Genomic DNA, 24,626 nt, shown 5'->3' with positions numbered 1-24,626 from the left:
AATTATACACCACATTCCTTGTTTCAGTTTTACAGAGTTTCACGAGTTCACACTTACATCAAATTAAATAGAGTAAATATTATGCGTATTTGGCGTGCTGTCCGGGGGAGGGCTCCGGGCTCGGAATTTTGCCCGAACCCAGAGTGCCCCCCCCCTGATGGAAATAGTCTAGAACTAGACTACATATATTATTTTGATGTCTTATGTGAGTTTAATTAAGTGAGGAGAAGGGGTGGTGGAGGGATGCTAAGAAACAGTCAACGACAGGAAGGTAAATCGGCTGTCTATATACACCTCCTATCATTGATTTTTTAATGAGCTCCTCTTGTGTTCAATTAGGTTTAATTATCTGGGTCTGCTCCACTTAACAGTTTTAATTTCCTGAATGTGCTCCTCCCGAAATTTGTTTATAAAACATCAATTCACGAGTTCACACTTACATCAAATTAAATAGAGTAAATATTATGCGTATTTGGCGTGCTGTCCGGGGGAGGGCTCCGGGCTCGGAATTTTGCCCGAACCCAGAGTGCCCCCCAAAATGCAAGAACAGAGGACGATAAATGAAAACAGCATGGTTGGAACTACGGTTTTTGGGAAGGTTCTTGCAACATCCAATGGGAGGCCAATGCTCGCTGTATCAGATGGAAAAACCCTACCGGCCGATAAATGAGAAGCAGCATGGTCAGGAACTACCTGGCCGGGAGGACCCGTGTTGCCTCTGACGGGAGCTCATAGCACCTGGCGGAACGGGCCCTACTGGCTGGTAAGTGTGGAGCAGACAGAATTTAGGGTGACCGATCGGGAAGGCCTTTGCGTCATCCAATGAGAGGCCAATGCTCGCTGTATTGGACGGGGAATAAAAGCCCTACCGGTCGAAAAAGAGGAGCACATGATTTATTCCGCCCAACCAGAGGGACACCCTACTGGCTGTGAACGGGGGGCGCGTTGTTTGAAACGGCCGGTCAGGAAGGCTCAGGCCGCATCTGGCGGGGAGATCAATACTCGTGACGACAGACAGGTGAGCCCTACTGACCGATAGACGGGGCGGCGCAATTAAAAAGAAACGACTGACCGAGGGGGCCCACCCAGCCTCCACCAGGAGCATTTTTCTGGCGTCGGGGGAGTAGGTCCTATCGGCTGACGGCACGGAAAAGGAAAATTGGAACACCCGGCCAGGAAGCTCTCGCCGACATCAGATGGGAGATCAATACTCGCTGTATCAGATGGGTAAGCTTCGCTGGCGGACAGGTGAAGGGCAAGCATGAAAGTTCGCCCAGGAGAGCTTTTGCAGCATCCGAAAGGAGATCAATACTCGCGGTTTCGGGTAGCCTCGCTGGACGGCGGAAAGCAAATGGATAGACATAGACCTGGAGAGCTCTGTGGTGTCCGAAAGGAGATCAATACTCACGGTATCGGACAAGCAAGCCTCGTTGGATGGAAAGAGAAAAAGATTGATAGCGACTTGGAGGGCCCTCGCGGCATCCGATGGGAGAACAATTCTCAAGGCATCGGAAAGGCATCCTCGCTAGTCAGGGGAAGAAAAAGATGGAAGCTGGCCTGGAAGGCTTCCACAGCATCCGACGGAAATCAGCTCAAGGTGTCGGATGAGTGGGCCTCGCCAGATGGAAAAATAGGAGAAAAAGGAAATAGCACTATCCAGGAGAACTCTTGCGGTGTTCGACAGGAGATCAAGACTCGCTGTATAGAACGGGTGAGCCTCGCTAGATGGAAAAAAGAGAAAGAAAGGATAGGGTTTTTATAAGGGTTGTTAATTAATAAGGGTTTGGTGAGCTTTCTTGATGTGGTATCGGTCGGTCCTAATGTAACTTTGAAAAGCGTGGGAAGACCATCTTCCGAGAGCTTGGATCTGCTGCTGGGAGAGTCCTTTTTGCGCTGCAGTTGTTGCCGCCCCAATGCAGAAGGAGTGGCTAGAAAAGTTTTGCGCTGAGGTGCCTGTCTGCTGGAGAACAGATTTGAGCTGTTTTTGGAACCAGAATCGTGTGATGGGTTTGTTAGAGGAGTCTACAAAGAGGGGTTCAGACAGAGATTTAGCCTGAAATCTCCTCATTTGGAGGTATGCAAGAACAGTTTGGAATGGTTGAATTGGGGAGGAGATGTTGAAAATGTAGACCAAGTGGCCTTTTTTAACTTGGTCTGTCTTGCTTCGCTTGATTAAATATGATATGGTTTCATCGTCAAGTATTGATAAGTCTGAGACAGTGGGGTGGACTTTGTGGTCGAATTTTGAGGTGATTGCGATTTCTGAGCATCTAAGAAAGCTAAGATAAACATGGTATCCAGAGTGCGGGCTGTGTCAAGGGGTTGATATCCTGTACGAAGGGTATGAATGCATTTTGTGAGTAAATCTAGAGTTATGGGTTGTCTACTGTCAGGGCGGGTGGGTTGTGATCGTTGAATTCCTTTGATCAGGAGGGAGGTTTGGGAGTTTTTTAATCTCCGGAGATGAAGTGCCATAAATTAATTTGTGGAAAAAATTGAAGACCGCTCAGGTAGCCTTTGATGGACCCAACTTGGAAACTCTTAATATTGTTGAGATAGGAGATAAAAGAGATAATTGAGAGGAGGGAAAAATCAGGGAACTGCAAGCTATGAGAAGTGGAAAGCTTTAAAACATCTCCAAGCTGTCACATATGATTGGATTGTTCTGGGGGAAACTGCTTGGAGGATACTGTTGAGTGATGCGTCCAAGAGGGGTTTTAGCGGGTGATTTATGGAATATCAGTTCTGAATAGTGAGGTACTGGAGTTGGGAAAATATCTGCTTCTGGAGCCAATGTCCTGAATTTCTGAAAAAAAAACGAGACAGGGTGTTAGCAATTAGGTTTTCGGTCCCTGGGACATGCTAATAATGAATTGATCGCAAGCCGAGATCCAGGTATGACGTCTTAGAAAGGGCATCAGAGACGGTTGAATAAGAACGGCCTTTATTAATGCACTGGACTGTTGCCTCATTGTCGCAATGCACTAATATGCTGCTAGCCGCCCATTCTTTCCCCCACAAAAGGCAGCGACTACAAGAGGGTAAGGCTCAAACAGAACTGAGGACTGTAGCATGTCTTGAAACTGTGGTGGCCATGGAGACGCGAACCAGCGTCCGTTATAGAATCCCCCAAAGCCGATCGAAGGGGCTGCATCTGTGAAAAGTTGGATGTCAACAGGGGAAGAAACGAGATTATTATAGAAAAAAGACAAGCCGTTCCGCTGGTTTAGAAATGTTATCCGTAGCCTAAGTTCGTCGCGACACGCCGTGGTTATTGGAATTTTGTCCTCCAGCGCGTGAACCGAAGATGCAAGTGAGAGAAGATGCGAGATGAAAGGGTGGCCTTGCGGAATGATGCACATTGCGAAATTTAAGTGACCTAGCAGTGATAGGAGTTCGTGTTTAGAATGGTGGGAGTCATCTAGAAAAGTAGGTGCGATGAGAATTATCCTATCTATTTTCTCGATAGTATGTCGAAAATCTTGGGGCTGCTTTTACAACCGAACGGCGAAGTAGAATTTCTAAAACATTGTGGAAATATGTTTATCATTTCAAGTTCATCTTATCACTGTATGAGGATGTGATTGACTATTTATGATTGAAGTATTTATTTATTTAAAAATTTATGTTTACGTGTAATAATAATTAATGAGGACACATTCACAAATTGGGTTAGTATTAAATAAACAATGTTTTAATAAAAATAAAAATATTAAAGTGTTCAAATACACACATATTAAAAAGAACAATTGCTGGAAAAGTGCACTTATACACTGTAAATGTCTTACACGCTATATTTAACAGGTATTGCCTGTTGTTTGTAAATGAAAAAGTTATAGTGCTTTATCCAAAATAATTAAATAATAATAGCAAAAACAAGGTGAAAAGCAGTTTTAGACAGAGGTTAAGGTACCATATGCAGCTTGACCGTCTCTTATAATAGGTTTGAATTCAGAAAAACACTCTGCCTAACTTTGTTAGGATTCCATTGTATTTAATTTGTAAACAAGGTGATAAAGATAAAAATGACGTAGCCTAATTAAACTACAGCGAAGGTGAAGGTGAAGCAAGCAACTCCTTTTGAATCGCTCTGGTGGTTCTCGAATCTCAATTTCGTTCTCGTTGTTGAGTCAGGAATCGATTGCAACCGGTTTTCGGATCAGCAGTACACTGAACCGACAACTGTTTGTTTCGGACATGTCCGATTGAAACCGATGAGCTGATGATACTGCGCATGCGTCGAGCGACTGACTGACTGCACGGCGAGTCTCTCTGAACCGAACGAACAACAGCTGATATGAGCGCGTGTCTATGAAACGACTCCGACATGAATGAGGGGGAAATCTGGCGAACCGCATTTATTTAATTACAAAAACATAGTAAGTGGATCATGGTTTCTGCACTGATGAAGACTGATTTATTGATCTTATAACTGTAAAGATCGTTTGAAACACTGCATGTGTTTGGATGCTTTAGATGTAAAACTTTGTAATAAACTATCAGATTATGATGATATTTTATCAGACTGATGTTATGATTACTGACTTTATATATTTTAATGTGTAAAGTGTGTTTATCCAGCCCGCAATAGACATGGCATAATTACGTCATTGTGAAATGACGTCATTACGTTTGAGCGCAAAAGAACTGGTGAACCAGTTTTTGATCCGGTTCATTGGACGAACTGTCCGAAAGAACCGGTTCGCGGAAAAGAACCAAACTTCCCATCACAACCGGGCAGGGAAGGGAAGGGTTAATCTTAGAACATAACACAGTAGCATGTGCTATAGACCTGCCGACTGCACGCGAAATATTCCTGCAGTCTAAGAACACCCTGCTGTGGAGGTCTGTGTCGAGAGCGACCCAGTAAGCGCACTGGTTCCACTGAGCTAGCCGCACGGCACACTTCTCAGAGAAGAGTTTGTGGTATGTGTAAAAATGACCTCCCCCATAGGACAGCGCGAGCTCGGCTATGATTGCCAGATAATCATTCAGCTCGCGGCGCCTTTGGGGGAAAACTGAACAAATAATGTCCGTGAAACGGGAAAAAGCAATCGAAAATTCAGGAAAAGAAAGTAAGCGGGATGAATGTGGGTTGGGGTTTTTTAAAGTGACTGAAAAGTCCCCGCAGTCTATTTGACGATTTATGTCTGACACAGGAAACAGAGAGAGTGATGACAAATCAATGTCCAAACCTGCCAGGATCTGTGCCCTGTTTTGGGCCACTGGAGGCGGCTCAGAGGAAACAGCGTTAGCAGGGACAGGCATCGGTGTTGCTGTGAGGAGAGAGAACGAAGATTTAGTTTGCAGAAGGCGGTTGGAAGAGAGAGGAACCGGGGCTGCGTCTGGAGCATGGAAGGAACAAAATGTTAGGGGCATGAGAAAGAGAAGGAAGCATCTGAGACGTATGCTCTTGTGCTGCTGGTAGAGGCGGCCCTGCGTTTGCTGGAGCTGCAGGCCACTGAAAAGAATGAGTGTTAGTAAATTGTTGATAGCTTGGACCGCTAGCAAGCTCGCGCTAGCATCTGCGGTGGGAGCTGGAGGCCACTGAAAATGCAAAGGATTAGGAACTGGAGGAGGAATGAGCTGAGAGGCTGAGGGGAGACCGGTGGGCCCATCCCCAAACATCTCTGCGCCTGTAGAAGTCCATGCTTAGAAACAGTCAACGAAAGGAAGGTAAATCGGCTGTCTATATACACCTCCTATCATTGATTTTTTAATGAGCTCCTCTTGTGTTCAATTAGGTTTAATTATCTGGGTCTGCTCCACTTAACAGTTTTAATTTCCTGAATGTGCTCCTCCCGAAATTTGTTTATAAAACATCAATTAATATTTTTTTTTTAGATTGTTCATTCATTCATTCCTTCATTCATTCATTCATACAGTATTAATTCTATTTTCGAATACTATTTAGGATGGATAGAACCCCTTTTTTATAGATCCTATACCTTGATGCTGCTGCAAACAACAAAGCATTGACCGCATTCTTGTAGGAGTGTGTTCACAAACATGGTTGACCGTCAAGGTAAAAATATCTTTACTACATGTTAGTCACCATTTATCAGTGTCTGGAGCTATGGTTGATGATGAGACAAATCTTCAACTCTGTCAGATCGCCTCTATGATCATTTACACCAAGCGATCATCGCTCACATGAACAAGCACTGATTTGCTTCAGATTCAGGCTTTTGTCAGTCTCCACAACACTGAAAGTGATAATCAGGGCTAAAATCACGTGTGCCTGACATTAAACATACAATTACAGGAACTTGTAAAACAGTTTGTAACTCAATATCACCATGCATGCATATTGCCTAAATCTTTGGTCACCACTTATTCTGGAAATGTGGACATTGCATGTTTTCAGTACGGGGAACAGGCCAAGGCAGCTTAATTTCTGGAAAAAGTGTGCACATTCTGCACAATTAAAAGTACAAGCCACTGGTCAAACCATTAAAAGTTGCATCTTAGGCTCTTTATTTCTGGTGCACAAATAATCACTTGCCTTACCCAACATGATGCCACACATAAACAATCAGTCCATCAACACCGTAATGCTTGCACAGTTTTATACCTAGTCGTGGGTTGACATTTCATTCAATAACATTAGGCAGTTTTGATTTATATGCTGTTTAATATTGGCAATTGTGTTATTTTACATATGCATATGATTACATACGATATTGCTTGTTTATGTGTCTTCTTCACATGTGTTTTGATCAGGAGATTCACTACTCTTTCAGAAGATGTGTAGTAGCACTCCCTACCGTAACTGTGATTTTCGCTGTAATTATGAAAAAATGCAAGTGACCGTGCCAGCGCCTCCACCAACCCCTAAGGGTTAAAACACTTTCCACACAAAGAACACGCATAGGGTTTCAAGCCTGCTTGACTTTTCAGGTGTATCTGTAAGTGTGGTCAAACTTTTTATAACACCGATCAAAATTAAATGATCTCCCTCTAGAGTGAATGTGCAGTTTTTTGGTTTATTTTGCAAACCTCTTGCTACACTGAGGAACACTGCGATTTCTTTCCAGAATGAGTTTGCAAATGTCGTTTTAGGTCTCTTTGATGTGTGAAAAACTTCTCACACTGAATACATGCGAAAGGCTTCACTACAATGTGAGTTTTCATGTGGACATTAAGGGTTGGTCTGTGTGTAAAACTCTTTCCACATTGAGGGCATGAGTAAGGCTTCTCTCCAGTGTGAATTCTCATGTGGCTTTTAAGGCTTCCTTTTCGATAGAAACTTTTTCCACACTGTTGGCAGGTGTAGAGGCTCTCTCCAGTGTGTATTCTCATGTGGACTGTAAGGTTTCCTTTTCGGCTGAAGTGTATTCCACACAATTTGCAGGTATAAGGCTTCTCTCCAGTGTGAGTTCTCATGTGTGCATTAAGGGTTGGTTTGTGTGAAAAACTCTTTCCACATTGATGGCAGCTGTAAGGCTTCTCTCCAGTGTGAATTCTCATGTGGCTCTTAAGGCTTCCTTTTCGAATGAAACTGTTTCCACACTCTTGGCAGGCAAAAGGCTTCTCTCCAGTGTGAATTCTCATATGGACTTTAAGGCTTCCTTTTTCAGTGAAACTCATTCCACACTGTTGGCAGGTGTTAGGCTTCTCTCCAGTGTGAGTCCTCATGTGAACTTCAAGATTTCCTTGTTGATCAAAACTCTTTCCACACTGGAAGCAGGTGAAATGACTTCTAGTTGGTGCCTTTTCTATCAGTGAGCAATTAATAGTGGTTTCTTCAGTTTTAAAACCATGATGCTTATCATAATGATCTTTCACTTCCATCACATTCAGTTCTCGACTCTCCTCTTTCAGTGCCATCAGGTCTATGGTGAACAGAGACATACGAGTTAACACCAGTTTAATGTCACAAGGCAACAGACATCAAAACATTTAGACATTTAAAGCATCAAAACCAACATGTAGGTCTATGCTAGATTCTACACCTACTACGCTGCTGAAAGAGAGGTTTCCTGTAATCCCAGAATCTCTTAGCATTATTAACTTTTTGCTTTATTTAAGACCCATCCCAAAAATGTTTAGGCTGATAAATATTAAACCCCTCATCAAAATTTTTTTGGGCTTTACCCAAAATAAATGGTCAATTATTATCATTTATGTCTAAAATATTAGAGAATATTATCTTCTCAACTATGTTCAGTTTGCAGAGTAACAATTTTGTTTTCAGTTTCTAGTGCTATTAGATCTTGTGGCAATATAGACAACAACATTCGGTAACACTTTAAAATAAGGTTCATTAGTTAACATTAACAAAGATAAATAAATGCTTTATAAGTGCAGTTCATTATTAGTTCATGTTAATTTCAACATTTATTAATGCATTATTAAAATCTTGTTAACAGTTAATGCACTGTGAACTAACATGAACAGCTGGATTTTTATGAACTAACATCAACAAAGATTAACTAATGCTGAACAGAGGTGTTGCTCATGGTTAGTTATTATTAACTAATGTTAAAGGGTTAGTTCACCCAAAAATGAAAATTCTGTCATTAATTACTTACCCTCATGTCGTTCGACACCCGTAAGACCTCTGTTCATCTTCGGAACAGAAATGAAGATATTTTAGTTGAAATCTGATGGCTCTGAAAGGCCTCCATTGACACAATGGCACTTTACACTCTCAAGACCCTTAAAAGGTACTAAAGACGTCGTTACAAAGTCCATCTCACTACAGTGATTCTAAAATAACTTTATGAATCGGCGAGAATAGTTTTTGTGCGCAAAAAACCCTAAATAACGACTTACATAGTGATGACGATTTCAAAACAAGGCATCATGAAGCTTCGAAGTGTTATGAATCAGTGAGTCGAATCATGATTCGGATCGCGTGTCAAACCGCCAAACTGCTGAAATTTGGTGATTCAAACTGCTGATTCGACTCGCTGATTCATAACGCTTCGAAGCTTCATGATGCCTTGTTTTGAAATCGTCATCACTATGTAAGTCGTTATTTAGGGTTTTTTGCGCACAAAAACTATTCTCGCCGATTCATAAAGTTATTTTAGAATCACTGTAGTGAGATGGACTTTGTAACGACGTCTTTAGTACCTTTTAAGGGTCTTGAGAGTGTAAAGTGCCATTGTGTCAATGGAGGCCTTTCAGAGCCATCAGATTTCAACTAAAATATCTTCATTTCTGTTCCGAAGATGAACAGAGGTCTTACGGGTGTCGAACGACATGAGGGTAAGTAATTAATGACAGAATTTTCATTTTTGGGTGAACTAACCCTTTAACTAATACAACCTTATTGTAAAGTGTTACCCAACATTCTATATAACAACATCAGCATTAGAATAGTTTAGGTCAGCATTAGCTTACTGTTTATTTGACCACTACCACTTGTATTTGATGAGGCATCTCTCTTTATTTACACAAAGAAAGTATTGAGTGCCACAGGGTTCAGTATTAGGTCCTCTGCATTCCTCCTTAAATACGTTTACCATGAAGGACATCATCATTAGATTTCTGTAATACCGATGACCCTCAGTTTAAATATAAAGCCCTTCTGAAGCAAAGTTATGCGTTTTTGTAAGAAAAATATCCATATTCATAAATAAACTATAAACTATAATCACTGGTTTCTGGTAATGGCTGTAATCAGGTCCGGTGGAAGAGTGACCCAATGCATGACGTAGGAGTAGCAGAAGCTTAAGTGAGAGTAGATGCCTCTTGTGATTCAAACAAATAGGGCTGGGCAACAAACTCAAGATCCTACAACATTTCTCTTTAAAAATTCTAATTTTAAACTTCTATTCGTGAGCGGTGTTTTGTTTTGCTCTATCCTCTGCGCTTCCGTCATGCATCAGGTCAGAGTTCACGCTTCCGCTGGAACTAGATTTGCGTATGGCTCTAACCATAAGCAACTAATTCTACTTTATGAAGTTATAAATATGGATATCTGTTTGAATGACAAATATGAGCATAGATCTAGCTCATTTGTATATAGACGGTGTACTGACAATATAGTTTTATTTCATAAGTTAACATAGAAATCTGTGAAATTGCTAATTGTTCATTAAATGTTTAACTTTTATAGACCCGGTTATAATATATGTTTCAAGTTTCCAGACACAATTAAATATATTGATGACCACTTAAAATGAACAAACAATATTATTCATCTTATACAAGATAATATACTTCATAAAATTTCTATAGACACACTTATTTACTGTTGTGGTATAAATAATAAAACAAATACTTGTTTTAAAGCATAATTATCATACTGACAGCAGCTCAGATGCACCTGCAGCAAACATTTTAACCAAGGGGTATTTTTGACTTCTCGTTTAATCTAACAGTAGCAGGGAAGTATTTATTTTGATAGTCAGTTGCCCATTTTTGACACCAGTGTGTTGCTCAAAGCCTGTTTCATCAAAGCAGATTCAAACATTTTAACTGGATCACTAATCCTCCACATGGACATTGGTGCTTCGACCGAATGATTACTTCTAATGGCTATATTAGTTACCTCAAAATTTCTGCTGCATGGTAACGCTTAGTACGGCTCTGCTTAAGCTGGGCATACACTGTGCGATTTCTGTGCGATCTCAGCAAGGTTACCTACTCACACTGTACGATTAGATCGCATGCGATGTAAAGCCAAAGCTCACGGTTTATGTGCTCACACTGTGCGGTCCGATCGTCGAGCACGACTTGTCTGCTCACACTGTACGAGTGAAATATGCGTGAAAAAAAACTATAATAGAGAGATAGCCTATCAAATGCATCAGCTATCGATATCTAGAGCATTTGGCATTTACAATTTATGTAAGCCTATATAAATTAACATTATTATTAGGATAGGCCTACTTTTATTATTAAATTGATATTACATGTATTGCCCCCGCGCTAATTTTATAACGCATCAATGCATAACCGATACTCTGCATATTAAAAGAATAGATAGATTAGCTTAATTACTCCTCATTATTTCAATAAATTTTTCCCAATTAAACAAGGAATTATAGGCCTATAATTAAAATGATTATCAGTCTATAACATGTCATAACACTGCAATAATATTATCAGAAAGTAAGAGCAGCTTTATTTCAAAAACAACTTGTTTAACACGAAATGGGCCTATACTTCTCTTCTAATTTGTTTCACAATATGGGCCACAAGAGAAATATTAAGAATAAAAATTAAGACAGTTATAGGCATATCAGCATATTTTAAAGAAGATGAATCTTGTCTCTGTGAGAATATGTGCCGAAAGCTTGTCAGATTTTACTTTCACTTTCACTGACTTTCGCGCACATTGGCCCTCATTTATCAATCTTGCGTAGAAACGGGTGTATATGTTGGCGTAAGATTATGCTTACACTCCTCTCACTGCCTGATTTATGAAGCTGTGCGCACCTCTGAAATCCAGGTGTACGCAATACCTGCCCTTGATAAATGCCGTCATTAGAAACGATCGTCATTAGAATAACACGCCCCTATATATTCAAGTCTCTGCCTCCCCACGCCCTCATTTTACGCCATGGACACACGGAAGAGGGCAAAGAAGCAAAACTTCTCCGACGTGGAGATCGAGACCATCACCAGTGAAGTGGAAAAAAACAAAATTGTTTTATTTGGGAGTTTAAAAAGTGGGATTAAAGGCGCCCACAAAAACAAAATATGGACCCAAATTACGAGTACTGTTAATAGTGTGGGGGTTGAGAAGCGCACTCCAGCAGAGGTAATAATGTTTTATTGCTTAATATAGACCAATAGTGATCAAGTTAAGTATGAGTTTTCTTGTTTATTGTAGGTGAAAAAAAGTGGTCAGATATAGCTAAAGATCGCCACAAAGAGGCGCATCTCGGCACCGAAGAGGAGCGTTTAAATGGCTGTTTGGATGAGAAATTACCTATCTATTTTTTTATTAATGACGCTTATTGTTATTTAGAAGAAGAATGTTATTATTATTATTTATTCTATTATTATTATTTACAAGAAGAAGACTGTCATTTTTATTATTTTGTCAGTCTGAATTATTTTCAGTCCCAGCTGCCGGGCCTAACCCTGAAATGTCAAGTAAAGCGCACAGGCTCGCAACTGGAGGAATACATATGCCTACAAATCAAATGCTTTGGCAAAGTCACACAAATTAAACATTGAAGTCCATGTTGCACAAAAATAAACACTGAAGTTTATAATTACTATGTTGTTGTTGTTTTTTTTTACAGTGGGTCATAATATAGCATATCTTTGTCAGTGCGTTTTGTGGTGTTAGGAATTGTTTTTCTGCGCATTTTCGCACTAACTCAAAACGTGCGTACACCACCTCCTGAGCTGGCGTAGGATTTGAGCGTGCTGAAGGGTCAAGGGTCAAGCCAACCATCACTTGTCTCTTCATCAGACACATATCCTTCAAGAATGATTTTATGTTCAATATTAAAATAAGAATGAATGATAATCAAGTTATAACCATTTCCTACATTTGATAAATCAGTTCTCTATATTCAAGGAGTGATTTTGGATATTGTAGTGTTTTAGTTGCTCTGTGCTTTTGAATCCAGCTCTGATGTCTGTGTCAAGACGTGCTGACAGGCAAATGTCCTTGGTGTTTGAAGTGAGAAGAGCTCAGCATGTGTTAACTGTATGTCTTCCTAAAGCGACCCCCGGGGTCATCTATGTTACAGCTATGTGACTCTTTTGGGGACTCAAAATGTAACAGAAATGTACCTCTCTGATAATACTTTTCTTTCTTTATAGATATATAAAATAAAGTCACTTCTGTACTAAATGTAGTATCAGCATGTTTTGGAGAAGTGCTTTGTTGATAGTTAGTTAAGATGTTCCGACCTTGATGGAAACTGGTATTCTCTGGAGTATTGTGTGTGTGCGTTGTATGATTTGTGCAGATCCAGTATTGGATATGGGCCTTCCTGCAGGCGATGCCGATGCCAGACCTATAGACGCTTTTCTGTGACCTCCGAGGTCACTGGAGACTAATCTGGGCCTGGGCGACATCAAGTCTACGCATTTTTAGTGATATATGCTCCTATCTGTCTACGTGTGGAAAGTTGCTTACGTTGCATGTTGTTAGAACCAGACTCATTCCACATGGCAGTAATGACGTGTCTAGACCTTGAAAACAGTATAACTGTTCAGAAAATTGTATGTACGTTAGACGGAGGCGGGGAGACTGTTAGAGGGAGTGCGGCCTACGAACTCCTCTTGAGCTGGCTTCTGCTGATGAAACTGCAAACTATTCTTCAGTAAAATTTTCTTTAATTAATCTGACTCCTGGTCTTCATTTTTCACTACTGGTCCTGGGTCCTAAGCTGTTACCCCAACAGTGCTGTACGCCAATGTCCATATTGATAAATCTCAAAGTCACCGTGGTTTTGGGTGTACGCTGGAAATTTGGTGTACGCACTTTTGATAAATGAGGGCCATTGCGTTTTTGCGTGATATCCACTGACTCGCCTTCATGATTTAAAACGAAAAGAAAAAAAATCTATATTGCGCCGTGACATTTTGGCATTCTTTTCTTTTGTCAAATGATGGACAACAGTTCACATTTTTTTCCATGATAATAAAATTAAGTAAATATTAAATAATAGTAAATAAAATAATTTGTGAAAGTAAAACAAATAAATTAATATTCAAAGTTAAATGAATAAAAGAGGCACTGATAGGCTAAACACAGTGGTTTGAACGTCTTAGATTATCCATTTTACAACACGAACTAGAGGCAAGCAAAAGTTTGCTAAATTTCTGCTATTTGATAACTGCCTACAGAAATTAAAGATCTCCCTCTTTTCGTTTTCTTTCTTGCTGCATTTAAGATGAAATGGTTGAACTTCTGCTTTCGCGTAGGCGCAGTGATGAGAAATAGAGCAATCAGTTCGTAGCTCTGCTTCAGCTGTTTAATAACCTCACGAGGAGCGACCAGAATTTCTGACATGCCAGAAATTCATCCGACCATCCGATTGCCGATCGGGAGAGGTTTGTCGCCTCTCGTTTCCCCCTGTACACTGCACGAACACCTCACGACAAACGACGCACAATAAAGCTGAAAATCATCCCGACCCAAAAAAGAGTAGCAAGAATCAGAATTCGGCTCGAAATCGGACGAAAATCGCACAGTGTATGCCCAGCTTAAGCTTGCTTCGCTTTTCCACAGTGTGGTACGACTCAGTTTGGCACAGCACGGCTCGGCTCGCTTTGGTTTTCCACTGCAGTTAGTCCCACTTTAAAATGGGTGGGATTATTGTATGATCGTTGTAATTGTGCCGCCTCTACTTCTCGGCATGTGGATGTTTTCAACTACAAGATGAATAAGTTTGTTTCAAAGGAGGCTGATAGCAGCACAACGAGATACTGCTAAAAACAAGAGTGTCATAGGCACTCTTACAACAAAGCGCAGATGGCAACAACACTTTGTTTGCTCGACGGCGCACAAGGGTAAGCTAATCTTGTATTTAGCAATGTGTTTAGGGTCTCAATCGCTATATCACTGTCACAAAAGCATATGATGGTAGTGACGGTAGTGCAGGGTATCTGCAGGTTTCACCAATTCAAATTTAAGACTTTTTAAGACCTTTTTAAGACCATTATGAATTAAATTTAAGACCTATATAACGCAATAAAAAAAACGTACAATAGGAAATGCAGAATCACAAAATGACTTGGAAAGCAAATTAATTTATTAAAATTGAACAAAGTATTAGTAAACTTGCACTTCCTCATAGCTCAATCCCATCAGGATTAATATACAAACACTTTACCGGTCAAAAGTTTGAGAACGGTAAGACTTTTTAATGTTTTTACAGAAGTCTCTTCTGCTCACCAATGCTGCATTTGTTATTAAAAATACAAAAAATCTGTAATATTGTGACAGTTCTGTTGTGACTGTTCTCTATGTGAATATATAGTAAAGTATAAGTTATTCCTGTGATCAAAGCTGAATTTATCATCATTACTCCAATCTTCAGTGTCACATGCCCCTTCACAAATCATTCTCATATGAGGATTTGATGATCAACAAACATTTATGATTATTATTAGTGTTGAAAACAGTTGTGTAAAATTTTTTTTTAGGATTATAAAGTCTGGAGTAATGATGCTGAAAATTCAGCTTTGAATCACAGAAATAAATTGCATATTCAAATATAAAAAAAAGTTTAAATACTTTAAATACCATTCTCAAACTTTTGACCGGTAGAGTGAGAGTGTGAGTGTGAGTGTCTGCATGTATGCATGCATGTGTATTATATATATACATATATAATTTTTTGTGAGATCAAAATTACTGATTTTGTGGTGGTGGTCATTTTCAGAAATGTGCATGTTTTGTTTTTTGTTTTTTTTATAATTAGGATGCCACATTTACCATATCATTATGTCAGATGCACAATAGTCACACATGGCAATAAAACAAACAAAATGCATGAATCTTGTTTGACAATAGGACAAATAAGTACAACTTAAATATACAGATACAAACAGTGCTTTAGTTTAGGTAGGCTACTGTTTGTTTTTCCCCGTTGTTGTTGTTTAATGAACTACACAGACAGGAGCGGGTATAGGCTAGGCTATATTGGGTTGCTTTCACTTTAAGACCTACAGTAATGCGCCTAGAAATAGAACACATTCGGTAGTACACTCGTGCAAGCGCTGACCGGCGGCAAACGCGTGCACAGAATCCGCAGCCAGTCTGACATCTGTCCGTGTGGCAGTAGCGAAGTTCTGGGTTTACATCGCTTTTTTAGTGCTATCGGGAATATCATAATTTTATTTGGTCATTATGCGAGATGGTAGGTAAGAAAGATTCGCCCTTCGCTTTCACGATCGCGTGAACTGGAAGAACTGAAGAACTGAAGCTGAAGAATAAAATCTGTTTGATGTGTCTGTGGTACAATCCAAAAGAGCCTTGCGCCAATAACATGAAAGCTGATTGGCTGCACTATAAGATGCATGCTGGTCTCATTTGTAGTTGTAAAACAGCGAACTATAGTTGGACTAGCGAAAGAACGAACTACAACACACACACACTAAAGCGCTGCCAGAGCATTTCAATGAGCAAGAGGTAGCGTTACATGGACGTAGGAAAATTAAGACCCGTTTAAAATTATTTAAGACCTAGAACTCAATACTTCAGTGAATTTCAGACTTTTTAAGGCCTAAAATTTTGATTTTGAAATTTAAAGACATTTAAGTCTTTTTAAGATCCCGCGGGTACCCTGTAGTGGTAGCTGGTAGTGATTATTCTCTCCGAACAATCAGTGATCTGCAGTGTTTACGCGTCACTTTTTAGTATCGGTACGGAACGCTTGGAACCTCAACCGAGGTGGTACTATTTAAAGGGGCTATATGCGTTTTTCTGAAATTTAAACTCGCGACTGACACCTGTGGCCAAAAAACAGGACTGCTCTTCCTTTCTGCTCGCTCTCGCAGCGCGCGCTCGTACGTGCACACTTCACAAGTCATCTGCTGCAAGGAGGTCAACATTATGTTTACAGAGGTAAGAACAGTCAAATACATATATTGTTTGAGATAAGTGTTCTCTTATCAAAACGTCAAACGTGTAGCTGACAAACTACACAAAAAATGTATACATTAAATAAATAAACCCATTTCGCCATTGGCCTACACACTGATGAAGGGCGCACAGACCGAAACTTTCGTAGAATATTAAAAACACAAATCTGAGCACTGTCCTTGACCACTGAGCACTGTCCTTGACCACTTATTATACACAAGTAGCTTACTATCACCAAGTATGAAAGACACATATACATAATACTATTTAGCAATATTTATTGACTACTCTGTCTTATTACGTGACTACAAGTGAGCAGCATTGTTCTTGAATTAACCACAATTTGTTTTTTTGTTTTATTTAAAACAGGTAATGTTGGGATACATTTCAAGTGATCTGGTAGAGAAGTCTATAATTTTGCGCCTTTTACTGAAAAGGCAGTTTGGGCAAATTATGTTCTACAGAAAGGAATACTACAATTGCCTTTTGACACTGAACGGGTGATGGATCTAGTACCACTTTACTGTCTTGTTATTTTGCAAAGGGGTAAGGGAGCAGCATTATTTAGGCATTTGAATACCAATTTAGCAAAGTGCAGGGAGATAAAATTAGGAAAACTTAAAATCTTATATTTGCTTAGAATTTGGCAATGATGATACTGTGGAGTGTTATACGTGAGGAGAAGGGAGACAGAGATGCGTCGAGTCAGCTTTACTATCCACTTCAATAATTTACATAACTGTACAGCGAAATGTAAACAACAGTCACACAACGTTAACCGGGAAGCGCTTAACTCGGAAACCCGCTCCCTTTAAAGGTACAGTCTCTGGGCGAATGTCTCTCTGTTTAACTTGTGGGTCACCACACAGGCCCCCCCAGAATTCACCCATAATAACAGGCCAATACCGAATGGGTACTCAAAATAGAACAAGAACCCTATTCACTAGTGCGAAACAGAACAGTCAAGCTCATAACAGTCCCTAAGAGTCAACGTATAGGGGGGCTATAAAAATGATATTAAAATGATTCTATAAAGAATCATTTTAATATTTACATGCTATTCCCTTGACTAAAATGTCACTCTAGTTTTTCCTAATCTTATTCTTTCCTCTGTGTTAAAATCCACCGGTTAACTAAAGATCCATCAAGAATTTGTTGATGTTGTGGGTCTTAATGTGAAGAATATCCACACAAGTTGCTGCTACATGGAGTTCAGGAGAAGAAACACTCATACTAGATCACCTTATGATGCTGCATTTACAATCGAGATGGATAGAAGATGTAAAAGTCACAAAATATGTTTTTATTGTTTTCTATTAAGTAGTGGAGATTTGGGTTTAATGTTACTCAAAATTATTTTTTTGTTTAGGCTACATCTGTATTACTTTTCGCAATTAAATGTGACATTTTGTAATATCAAACACCCAATGTGGTAGGATCTTGAAGCAGTGGCAAAGCAGACAGGCATACATGTCTGTCCGCATGAGTGACCCGCTTCATGTCAAATAACACCACTTTAATTAGGACACTCGTATGACATTCTTCAAAAAATATCATTAATTTCTGTAGAGCAGGACATTTTAATAAGGATCAAATGAGTTCAGCTTTGATAATGAAACCAACCTGTTTGTGTCTCAGTATCTTCTTGTTTCACACTGAATGTTTCTTCAATCTTCATGTCTTCACTCTCCTCTTTAATAAACGTCATCTTTATAACAGTGTCACGTGGATCTCAGTCATTTCACCAGGATTGTTAGACTGTGATTAAGATGAGAATAATTAACAGAAAGAAAAAGAAATCCAAACTAAATATCTGGGTGCGTCTCAATAAGCTCTCTGGTTAAGTATCAGCAAAGCAAAATAAATAAGAAAATATACAAATTATATACTTTTATATTCAAGGTTTTATGATTTACATTTAGTATTCAATAATTTGTATACATTTAATAGATTACACTTTCATGGAAATATTTGCAGTTTGTTAATGCTGTCATTACACATGGTAGTGTTTGTTTTCTTGTTGCATTTGCACTGTCTTGACCAGCATGTGACGTTGAGTGAATCAGTGAATCATTTGGATCAATTGACTCGGAGTTTCAAACATTATTTTCTCAATCACTACTTGTCAGTGACGAATTCGTGTTTATGATAAACGGATTCACGATATAAGGAGCGAAATGAGACGCACCTTTTCTGTTACTCATATGTAATACACTTTATTAACAAAATAGCGTTTTTGATGTTAGATAAAGCATTACAATGGTATATTTAATAGTAATTCATTATATTAATGTCGCTTGTAAAATATATAAAATAGACAGAACATTTGCATCCCTTAAATGCTTAAAAACAAACCTTCAGCAGAATCACAACAGACGGCAGAACGCAGCACAGCTTTATGACGCCACATCGCCACACCAAAATAAAAGTTCTGTTCACAAGTTGCTGTCTAAAATCATAAAAGTGCATCAAAATGTACAAAAACACATATTTAAAGAGGTATTCGTGTTTGAGTTCCTTGTGAAATATATATATATATATATATATATATATATATATATATAAAACATGTTAAATCATGCTGAAAATAAAGTGTACAAGTAGGCTACATCTAATATGTGAGATTCTAAAAAGCAGCAATCATTTTACCAGTTGTCAGGAAACTTTTTTCCCCCCTTCATTTTTGTTTGATGCATTTTTCCCAAAAGAGCCATATCAAAAAATATATATTTAACTATTATACAATAAACAAGGTTTGCTAATGAAACTAAATCTTTATTAGAATCACAGGCTACTTTAAATAGACAAAACAAACAAATATTAAACTATCAACAGGAAAAGTTGCATATGTGTTATTATTAATTGTGTAGTTAATTGTGATTTTTGACACTCACTTTGAGTTTCCACCTGCATCAACATTGTTTGATTAATTGGGGGGTATTCCAGAAAGCAGGTTATGTGATGTACACAGGTATGTTTAAGATTAAATAAGTGGATAACCTCAACTTTCGGTTTCCTAAACGGAGTTAACTTTCATGGTATGCAAGTAGCCATAGCAACGTACTCTCTGACCATAACCTGCTCCGGAGGTTCAAAGGTGTTCAGCACATACTGATGAAGCTCCAGCGGGTGTGACAGATTGCACACAATATAATCTAGTTTATATATAAACTAATAATCTATATATATATATATATATATATATATATATATATATATATATATATATATATATATATATATATATATATATATATATATATATATATATATATATATATATATAAAAATATATAAAGCACTCTATTACAACAAGGTAATATTTATTTATTTGTGTGGGGCAAGTTAGTATTGTCACACACAAAAAAGGTCTCAATTCTGTTATTTATATCTTTTGCTGTAGTATGTCAGTAGGAAATATCAGTTTACATTTCCAAACATTCTTTTTGCCATTAATTTTAATAATCCAGTGAGTTTTTTCTATGCACAAAGAGTCTGACAACAGCCAATATGATTTGATCACACCATCATCGAGTCCATCTGTGATTACATGAAGAAACAGAAAAAACTGAGACAGACTAAATCCAGAAGAACTGTGACGTCTCCAAAACATGTACACTTTAGTGAACAGATGTTTTTTTAAACAGCAGCTTAAACTTCACTTCATCTCACGGAAGATAAAGCATGGAATTATAATTCCAAATAAACCATGTGCACATGCATATTTTTTTGTCTCATGAATAAAGCCTATGCCTCAATCTCAACATGTGTTGTTTTTTTGACATAATACACACTTGTACATATAAACACATTACACACAAATAAACATAATAGTGTGCAGTGAATGTTCTGACCTGTTAACTTCGTCACCGAAAGAAATACACTACACTTTCGTGTCTATTGTAAAACAGTTAGTTAGTGCTATATCATTAGTGCTGCACCCATCACATACTAATTTTACAGTCTGGGTGTAGCTGACACAGGAAATAACAACTAGCTGGGCTTCAGCTTCGATGGGCTTCAGAGGCTTTGGGTGATCCCAGACGAGGAATAGGGTCTTATCTAGCGAAATTATCTGTAATAAAAAAAAATAATAAAATAAAATTCAATATACTTTTTAACCTAAATTGCTCATCTTGTGCTGCTCAGCGATGTGCCAAGGATTACGTAATCACATCAGAAAGGTCACGCTAGACGTAGGCGGAAGTACCACCTCCGTGTTTACAAAGTGCACATGCAAAGACTAATACAAACGTCCTTTAGCAAAAAAAAAAAAAGGTAAAACAACGATGTCAGACGATTTTGAAGATGCAGTGTTTTTTGGTAAAGGACGTTTGTATTAGTCCTTGCACGTTCGCTTGGGGCGGTACTTCCGCCTACGTCTAGCGTGACCTTTCCGGCGTGGTTGCGCAATCCTTGGCATGTTGCAGAGCAGCACAAGATGAGCAATTTAGGTTAAAAAGTATATTCATTTAAAAATATTTTTTGAAAATGACCAATGCTTTCTCTACATAAGACCCTATTCCTCGTCTGAGATCGTACAGAGCCTATGAAGCCCATCGAAGCCCTTTGAAACTGCATTGATTTGGACCTTCAACATTTTGGTTCATGTTGGTTCATTTTGGTTCAATAATTCTGGAATGTTTTCCACAAAAAAATTAATTTCTTTTCGACTGAAGAAAGAAAGACATGATCTTGGATGAGATGGGGGTGAATAAAATATCAGGACAAGGCAAAACGTAGCTAGTAGATCGTAAGCTCTCCATAAAATAATGACGTTTAACCTCAATGATCCAATAGCAGCCTTCAAATACGTGAGCAAAAGTTGTTGAAATGCCGTGAATTTCAGTTTATTCTTCATTCAAACTATTTTTGCCTCGCCTAACTAACAGTAAAAATGAGTTTCCATTAAATACTACGACACTTAATCACGAATAACATAAGTGCTTTTATATATAAAATACAATTCAGAAACATTCAGTATTTGAAACTAAATTAATAAGGATCATTAAGTAAATATCGAAACTAAAAAACATAAGAAATGACATTTATTGATTATGAGTGATTTTATTTGACATCATGGCATGCACAACACAGAGAGATGGGACAGATGCATACAGCGGCGCGCTGTTTTGGACAGGTGTTGAAGAGCCGATAACAAAGTAATCTATTCACATAATGTTTTCTCTCTTAAAATGAAAGCGGGTGTAAATGTCAGTATTAACATTTACATGTAAAGAATTGAATTCTGTCATGTAAAACAAGAGCTTATTGATGCAGTTCAGCCAGTCTGCTATATTATTCCAACCATTACTCCTGATCGGAGGCTTCTGTAAATATTTAGTTTATACGTAGAGTTGCACTTCAACTAAGTTTAATGGTGCAACGCAAAAATATTTAGTAGTGCATAAGTTGTAACTTATACCCCTTTTCCACCAAAGCAGTGCTAGAGCTAGATCGGAGCCAGAGCCTAGTTTCAAATCAGTTCTTTGTGTTTCCACACACAAAGCCCCAGCTCCGAGCCAGGAAAAGTGGTTCTTAAGTAGCACCAAAACATTGCTGGGCTAGAACAGGGCTAGAAGTAAGAACCGATTACGTCAGGCGCTGGGGGCGGGGTCAACAAGACGAACACAAACTTGAGATCCGCCAATGTTGAAATAGCAGCTAATGGAGCTAACAGCTGCTGCTTGTTTGTAATCTCCGTCTATACAAATTATGGCGAACTGCATGAATGCGTTGGATTCGCTGTGTTTTCGTTGTGTTTTGATGCCGATGTAGGATCGTAAAGCCATGTGAATCAATAGTAACGCAACGTTTGCATTGTTGATGGAAGGCTTGTTCGCAGCGGTGCTGTGCAGAGACCGATCGCCGTATGATAACGAGTCCAGCAAGAGCATATGACTCCTTATGCTTTTGATTCACTCATGCGTTTTTTTAATATATATCATACGTGGATCGGTCTGCGCAGCGCAATATTCTGCGCAATATTGCGCAGACAGCGGTCTGCGCAATATTGCATTTGAATAAGATAATCTGACGTTGTTATTACCGAGACAGCTTTGCACTTAAGTTGCCTAGATCCAGGCATAAATTGGTTTTGATTTAAAGACATTCACGGCCTATCATCTGCGCGTTGAACTGCAATTATCAGAGGCAGCTGAGCGAACGAAATAGTGTATATATACAGTAGTCAGGTGTGTTGCCATTCGGGAAAGCGAACGGCTTTTGAAGCAGGTCGGCGGAGCGCGCATGTAAGTTTTGAACATATTCTTTAGTCCTGTTGCACGACTCTAGTAGTTTGATTCTCCTACTAATATTTTATTTCGTTGTGTGTGATTTTTAGCCTTGTATTACTGCCATAGCCAATTGCAATATTGCATTTGAATAAGATAATCTGACGTTGTTATTACCGAGACAGCTTTGCACTTAAGTTGCCTAGATCCAGGCATAAATTGGTTTTGATTTAAAGACATTCACGGCCTATCATCTGCGCGTTGAACTGCAATTATCAGAGGCAGCTGAGCGAACGAAATAGTGTATATATACAGTAGTCAGGTGTGTTGCCATTCGGGAAAGCGAACGGCTTTTGAAGCAGGTCGGCGGAGCGCGCATGTAAGTTTTGAACATATTCTTTAGTCCTGTTGCACGACTCTAGTAGTTTGATTCTCCTACTAATATTTTATTTCGTTGTGTGTGATTTTTAGCCTTGTATTACTGCCATAGCCAATTGCAATATTGCATTTGAATAAGATAATCTGACGTTGTTATTACCGAGACAACTTTGCACTTAAGTTGCCTAGATCCAGGCATAAATTGGTTTTGATTTAAAGACATTCACAGCCTATCATCTGCGCGTTGAACTGCAATTATCAGAGGCAGCTGATCTCACTCAGCAACGAATAGGTTGTATTTAACGAGCGTTCCATAGCTGGCGCGGATCAGCCTCCGCGTGTGAAGACCGACGCGGGTAAAGACATCTGTATTCGACTCTTCCTCTGCGCGACTCCTCCGAGGCAGGGACTCCGATAAGGCACCGAGTTTTCTCCTTCTTCTCCCTTCATCTTTCTTTCCTTCCTCCCTCTAACCATGTGCGTCCACTCCATCCCCGTTATCTCGCAACCACGACCCACTATTACACGTAGACGTAGACGGCACCGTAACACTGCTAATCTACTTCCTGTTCCCTCCTCCTCTAATGCCCCTCCGTATCTTTCTTTTTCTGTGGGGCTATGGAATTGTCAGTCAGCTGTCAATAAAGCTGACTTCATTCCTGCCTTTGCCACTCAATCCGCTCTCAAAATCCTGGCCTTGACTGAGACCTGGATCCGTCCAGAAGACTCAGCAACACCTGCTGCTCTCTCTAATAACTTCTCTTTCTCCCACACCCCTCGCATGACTGGGAGGGGTGGCGGCACAGGTCTTCTCATTTCTAACAATTGGAAATACTCATCTCATACAGCTCTTTGCAAAAACAACACATTTGAATATCATGCTATAACGCTTTCAACTCCCACTAAAATACATATTGTAGTCATTTACCGCCCCCCAGGTCCACTGACCACCTTTGTTGATGAGCTAGATGTTCTGCTGTCCTCATTTCCAGAGGATGGCTGCCCACTCATAGTACTCGGCGACTTCAACATTCACCTGGACAAATCTAATGCTTCAGATTTCCACTCCCTCCTAGCTTCATTCGACCTCAAACGCCTCATCACGTCACATACCCACAAATCTGGTAACCAACTGGACCTCATTTACACACGCAACTGCTCTACAGACAATATCTTGGTCAAACCTCTACACATCTCAGATCACTTTTTTATCACATTTAATCTTCAACTTACTACTCACGCACCACCAGTTCCTCCACCAGTTACTTTCAGACGAAACCTGCGCTCACTCTCTCCTTCTCATCTTTCCTCTGCTGTCTCTTCCTCCCTTCCCTCATCCACACAATTCTCTTCTATGGATGTTAACACTGCAACTGACACTCTATGCTCCACTTTAACTTCATGTCTAGACGATATCTGCCCTCTTTCTTTTAGGCCAGCACGAGCTACTCCCTCTAACCCTTGGTTATCTGATGTTATTCGTGAACATCGGACGACACTCA

At 39.3% G+C, this 24,626-nt stretch overlaps 1 protein-coding gene across 2 annotated transcripts; it reads right to left on the bottom strand.

Annotated features, from left to right (window-relative positions):
* Window positions 1-6,448: 6,448 nt before the first annotated feature.
* Window positions 6,449-18,932, bottom strand: LOC307126712 (uncharacterized protein). 2 transcript variants are annotated; one of them, XM_079817364.1, is made up of 3 exons: window positions 18,869-18,932; window positions 18,137-18,271; window positions 6,449-7,835 (listed from the first exon to the last, which is right to left on the bottom strand). In XM_079817364.1, exons 2-3 carry the CDS (start codon window positions 18,219-18,221, stop codon window positions 7,006-7,008), a joined length of 915 nt encoding a protein of 304 aa, XP_079673490.1. In that variant the 5' UTR covers window positions 18,222-18,271; window positions 18,869-18,932; the 3' UTR covers window positions 6,449-7,005. The 2 variants fall into 2 exon arrangements, with proteins under 2 accessions (XP_079673490.1, XP_079673491.1); XM_079817365.1 differs by having other exon boundaries at window positions 18,137-18,875.
* Between the last annotated feature and the right edge of the window lie 5,694 nt (window positions 18,933-24,626).

The sequence above is a fragment of the Gobio gobio genome, assembly GCF_949357685.1.
Source record: "Gobio gobio genome assembly, chromosome: 5".
Lineage (NCBI taxonomy): Eukaryota > Metazoa > Chordata > Actinopteri > Cypriniformes > Gobionidae > Gobio > Gobio gobio.
The sequence above is the reverse complement of the archived record's forward strand: the minus strand, read 5'-3'. Positions and strand labels throughout refer to the sequence as shown.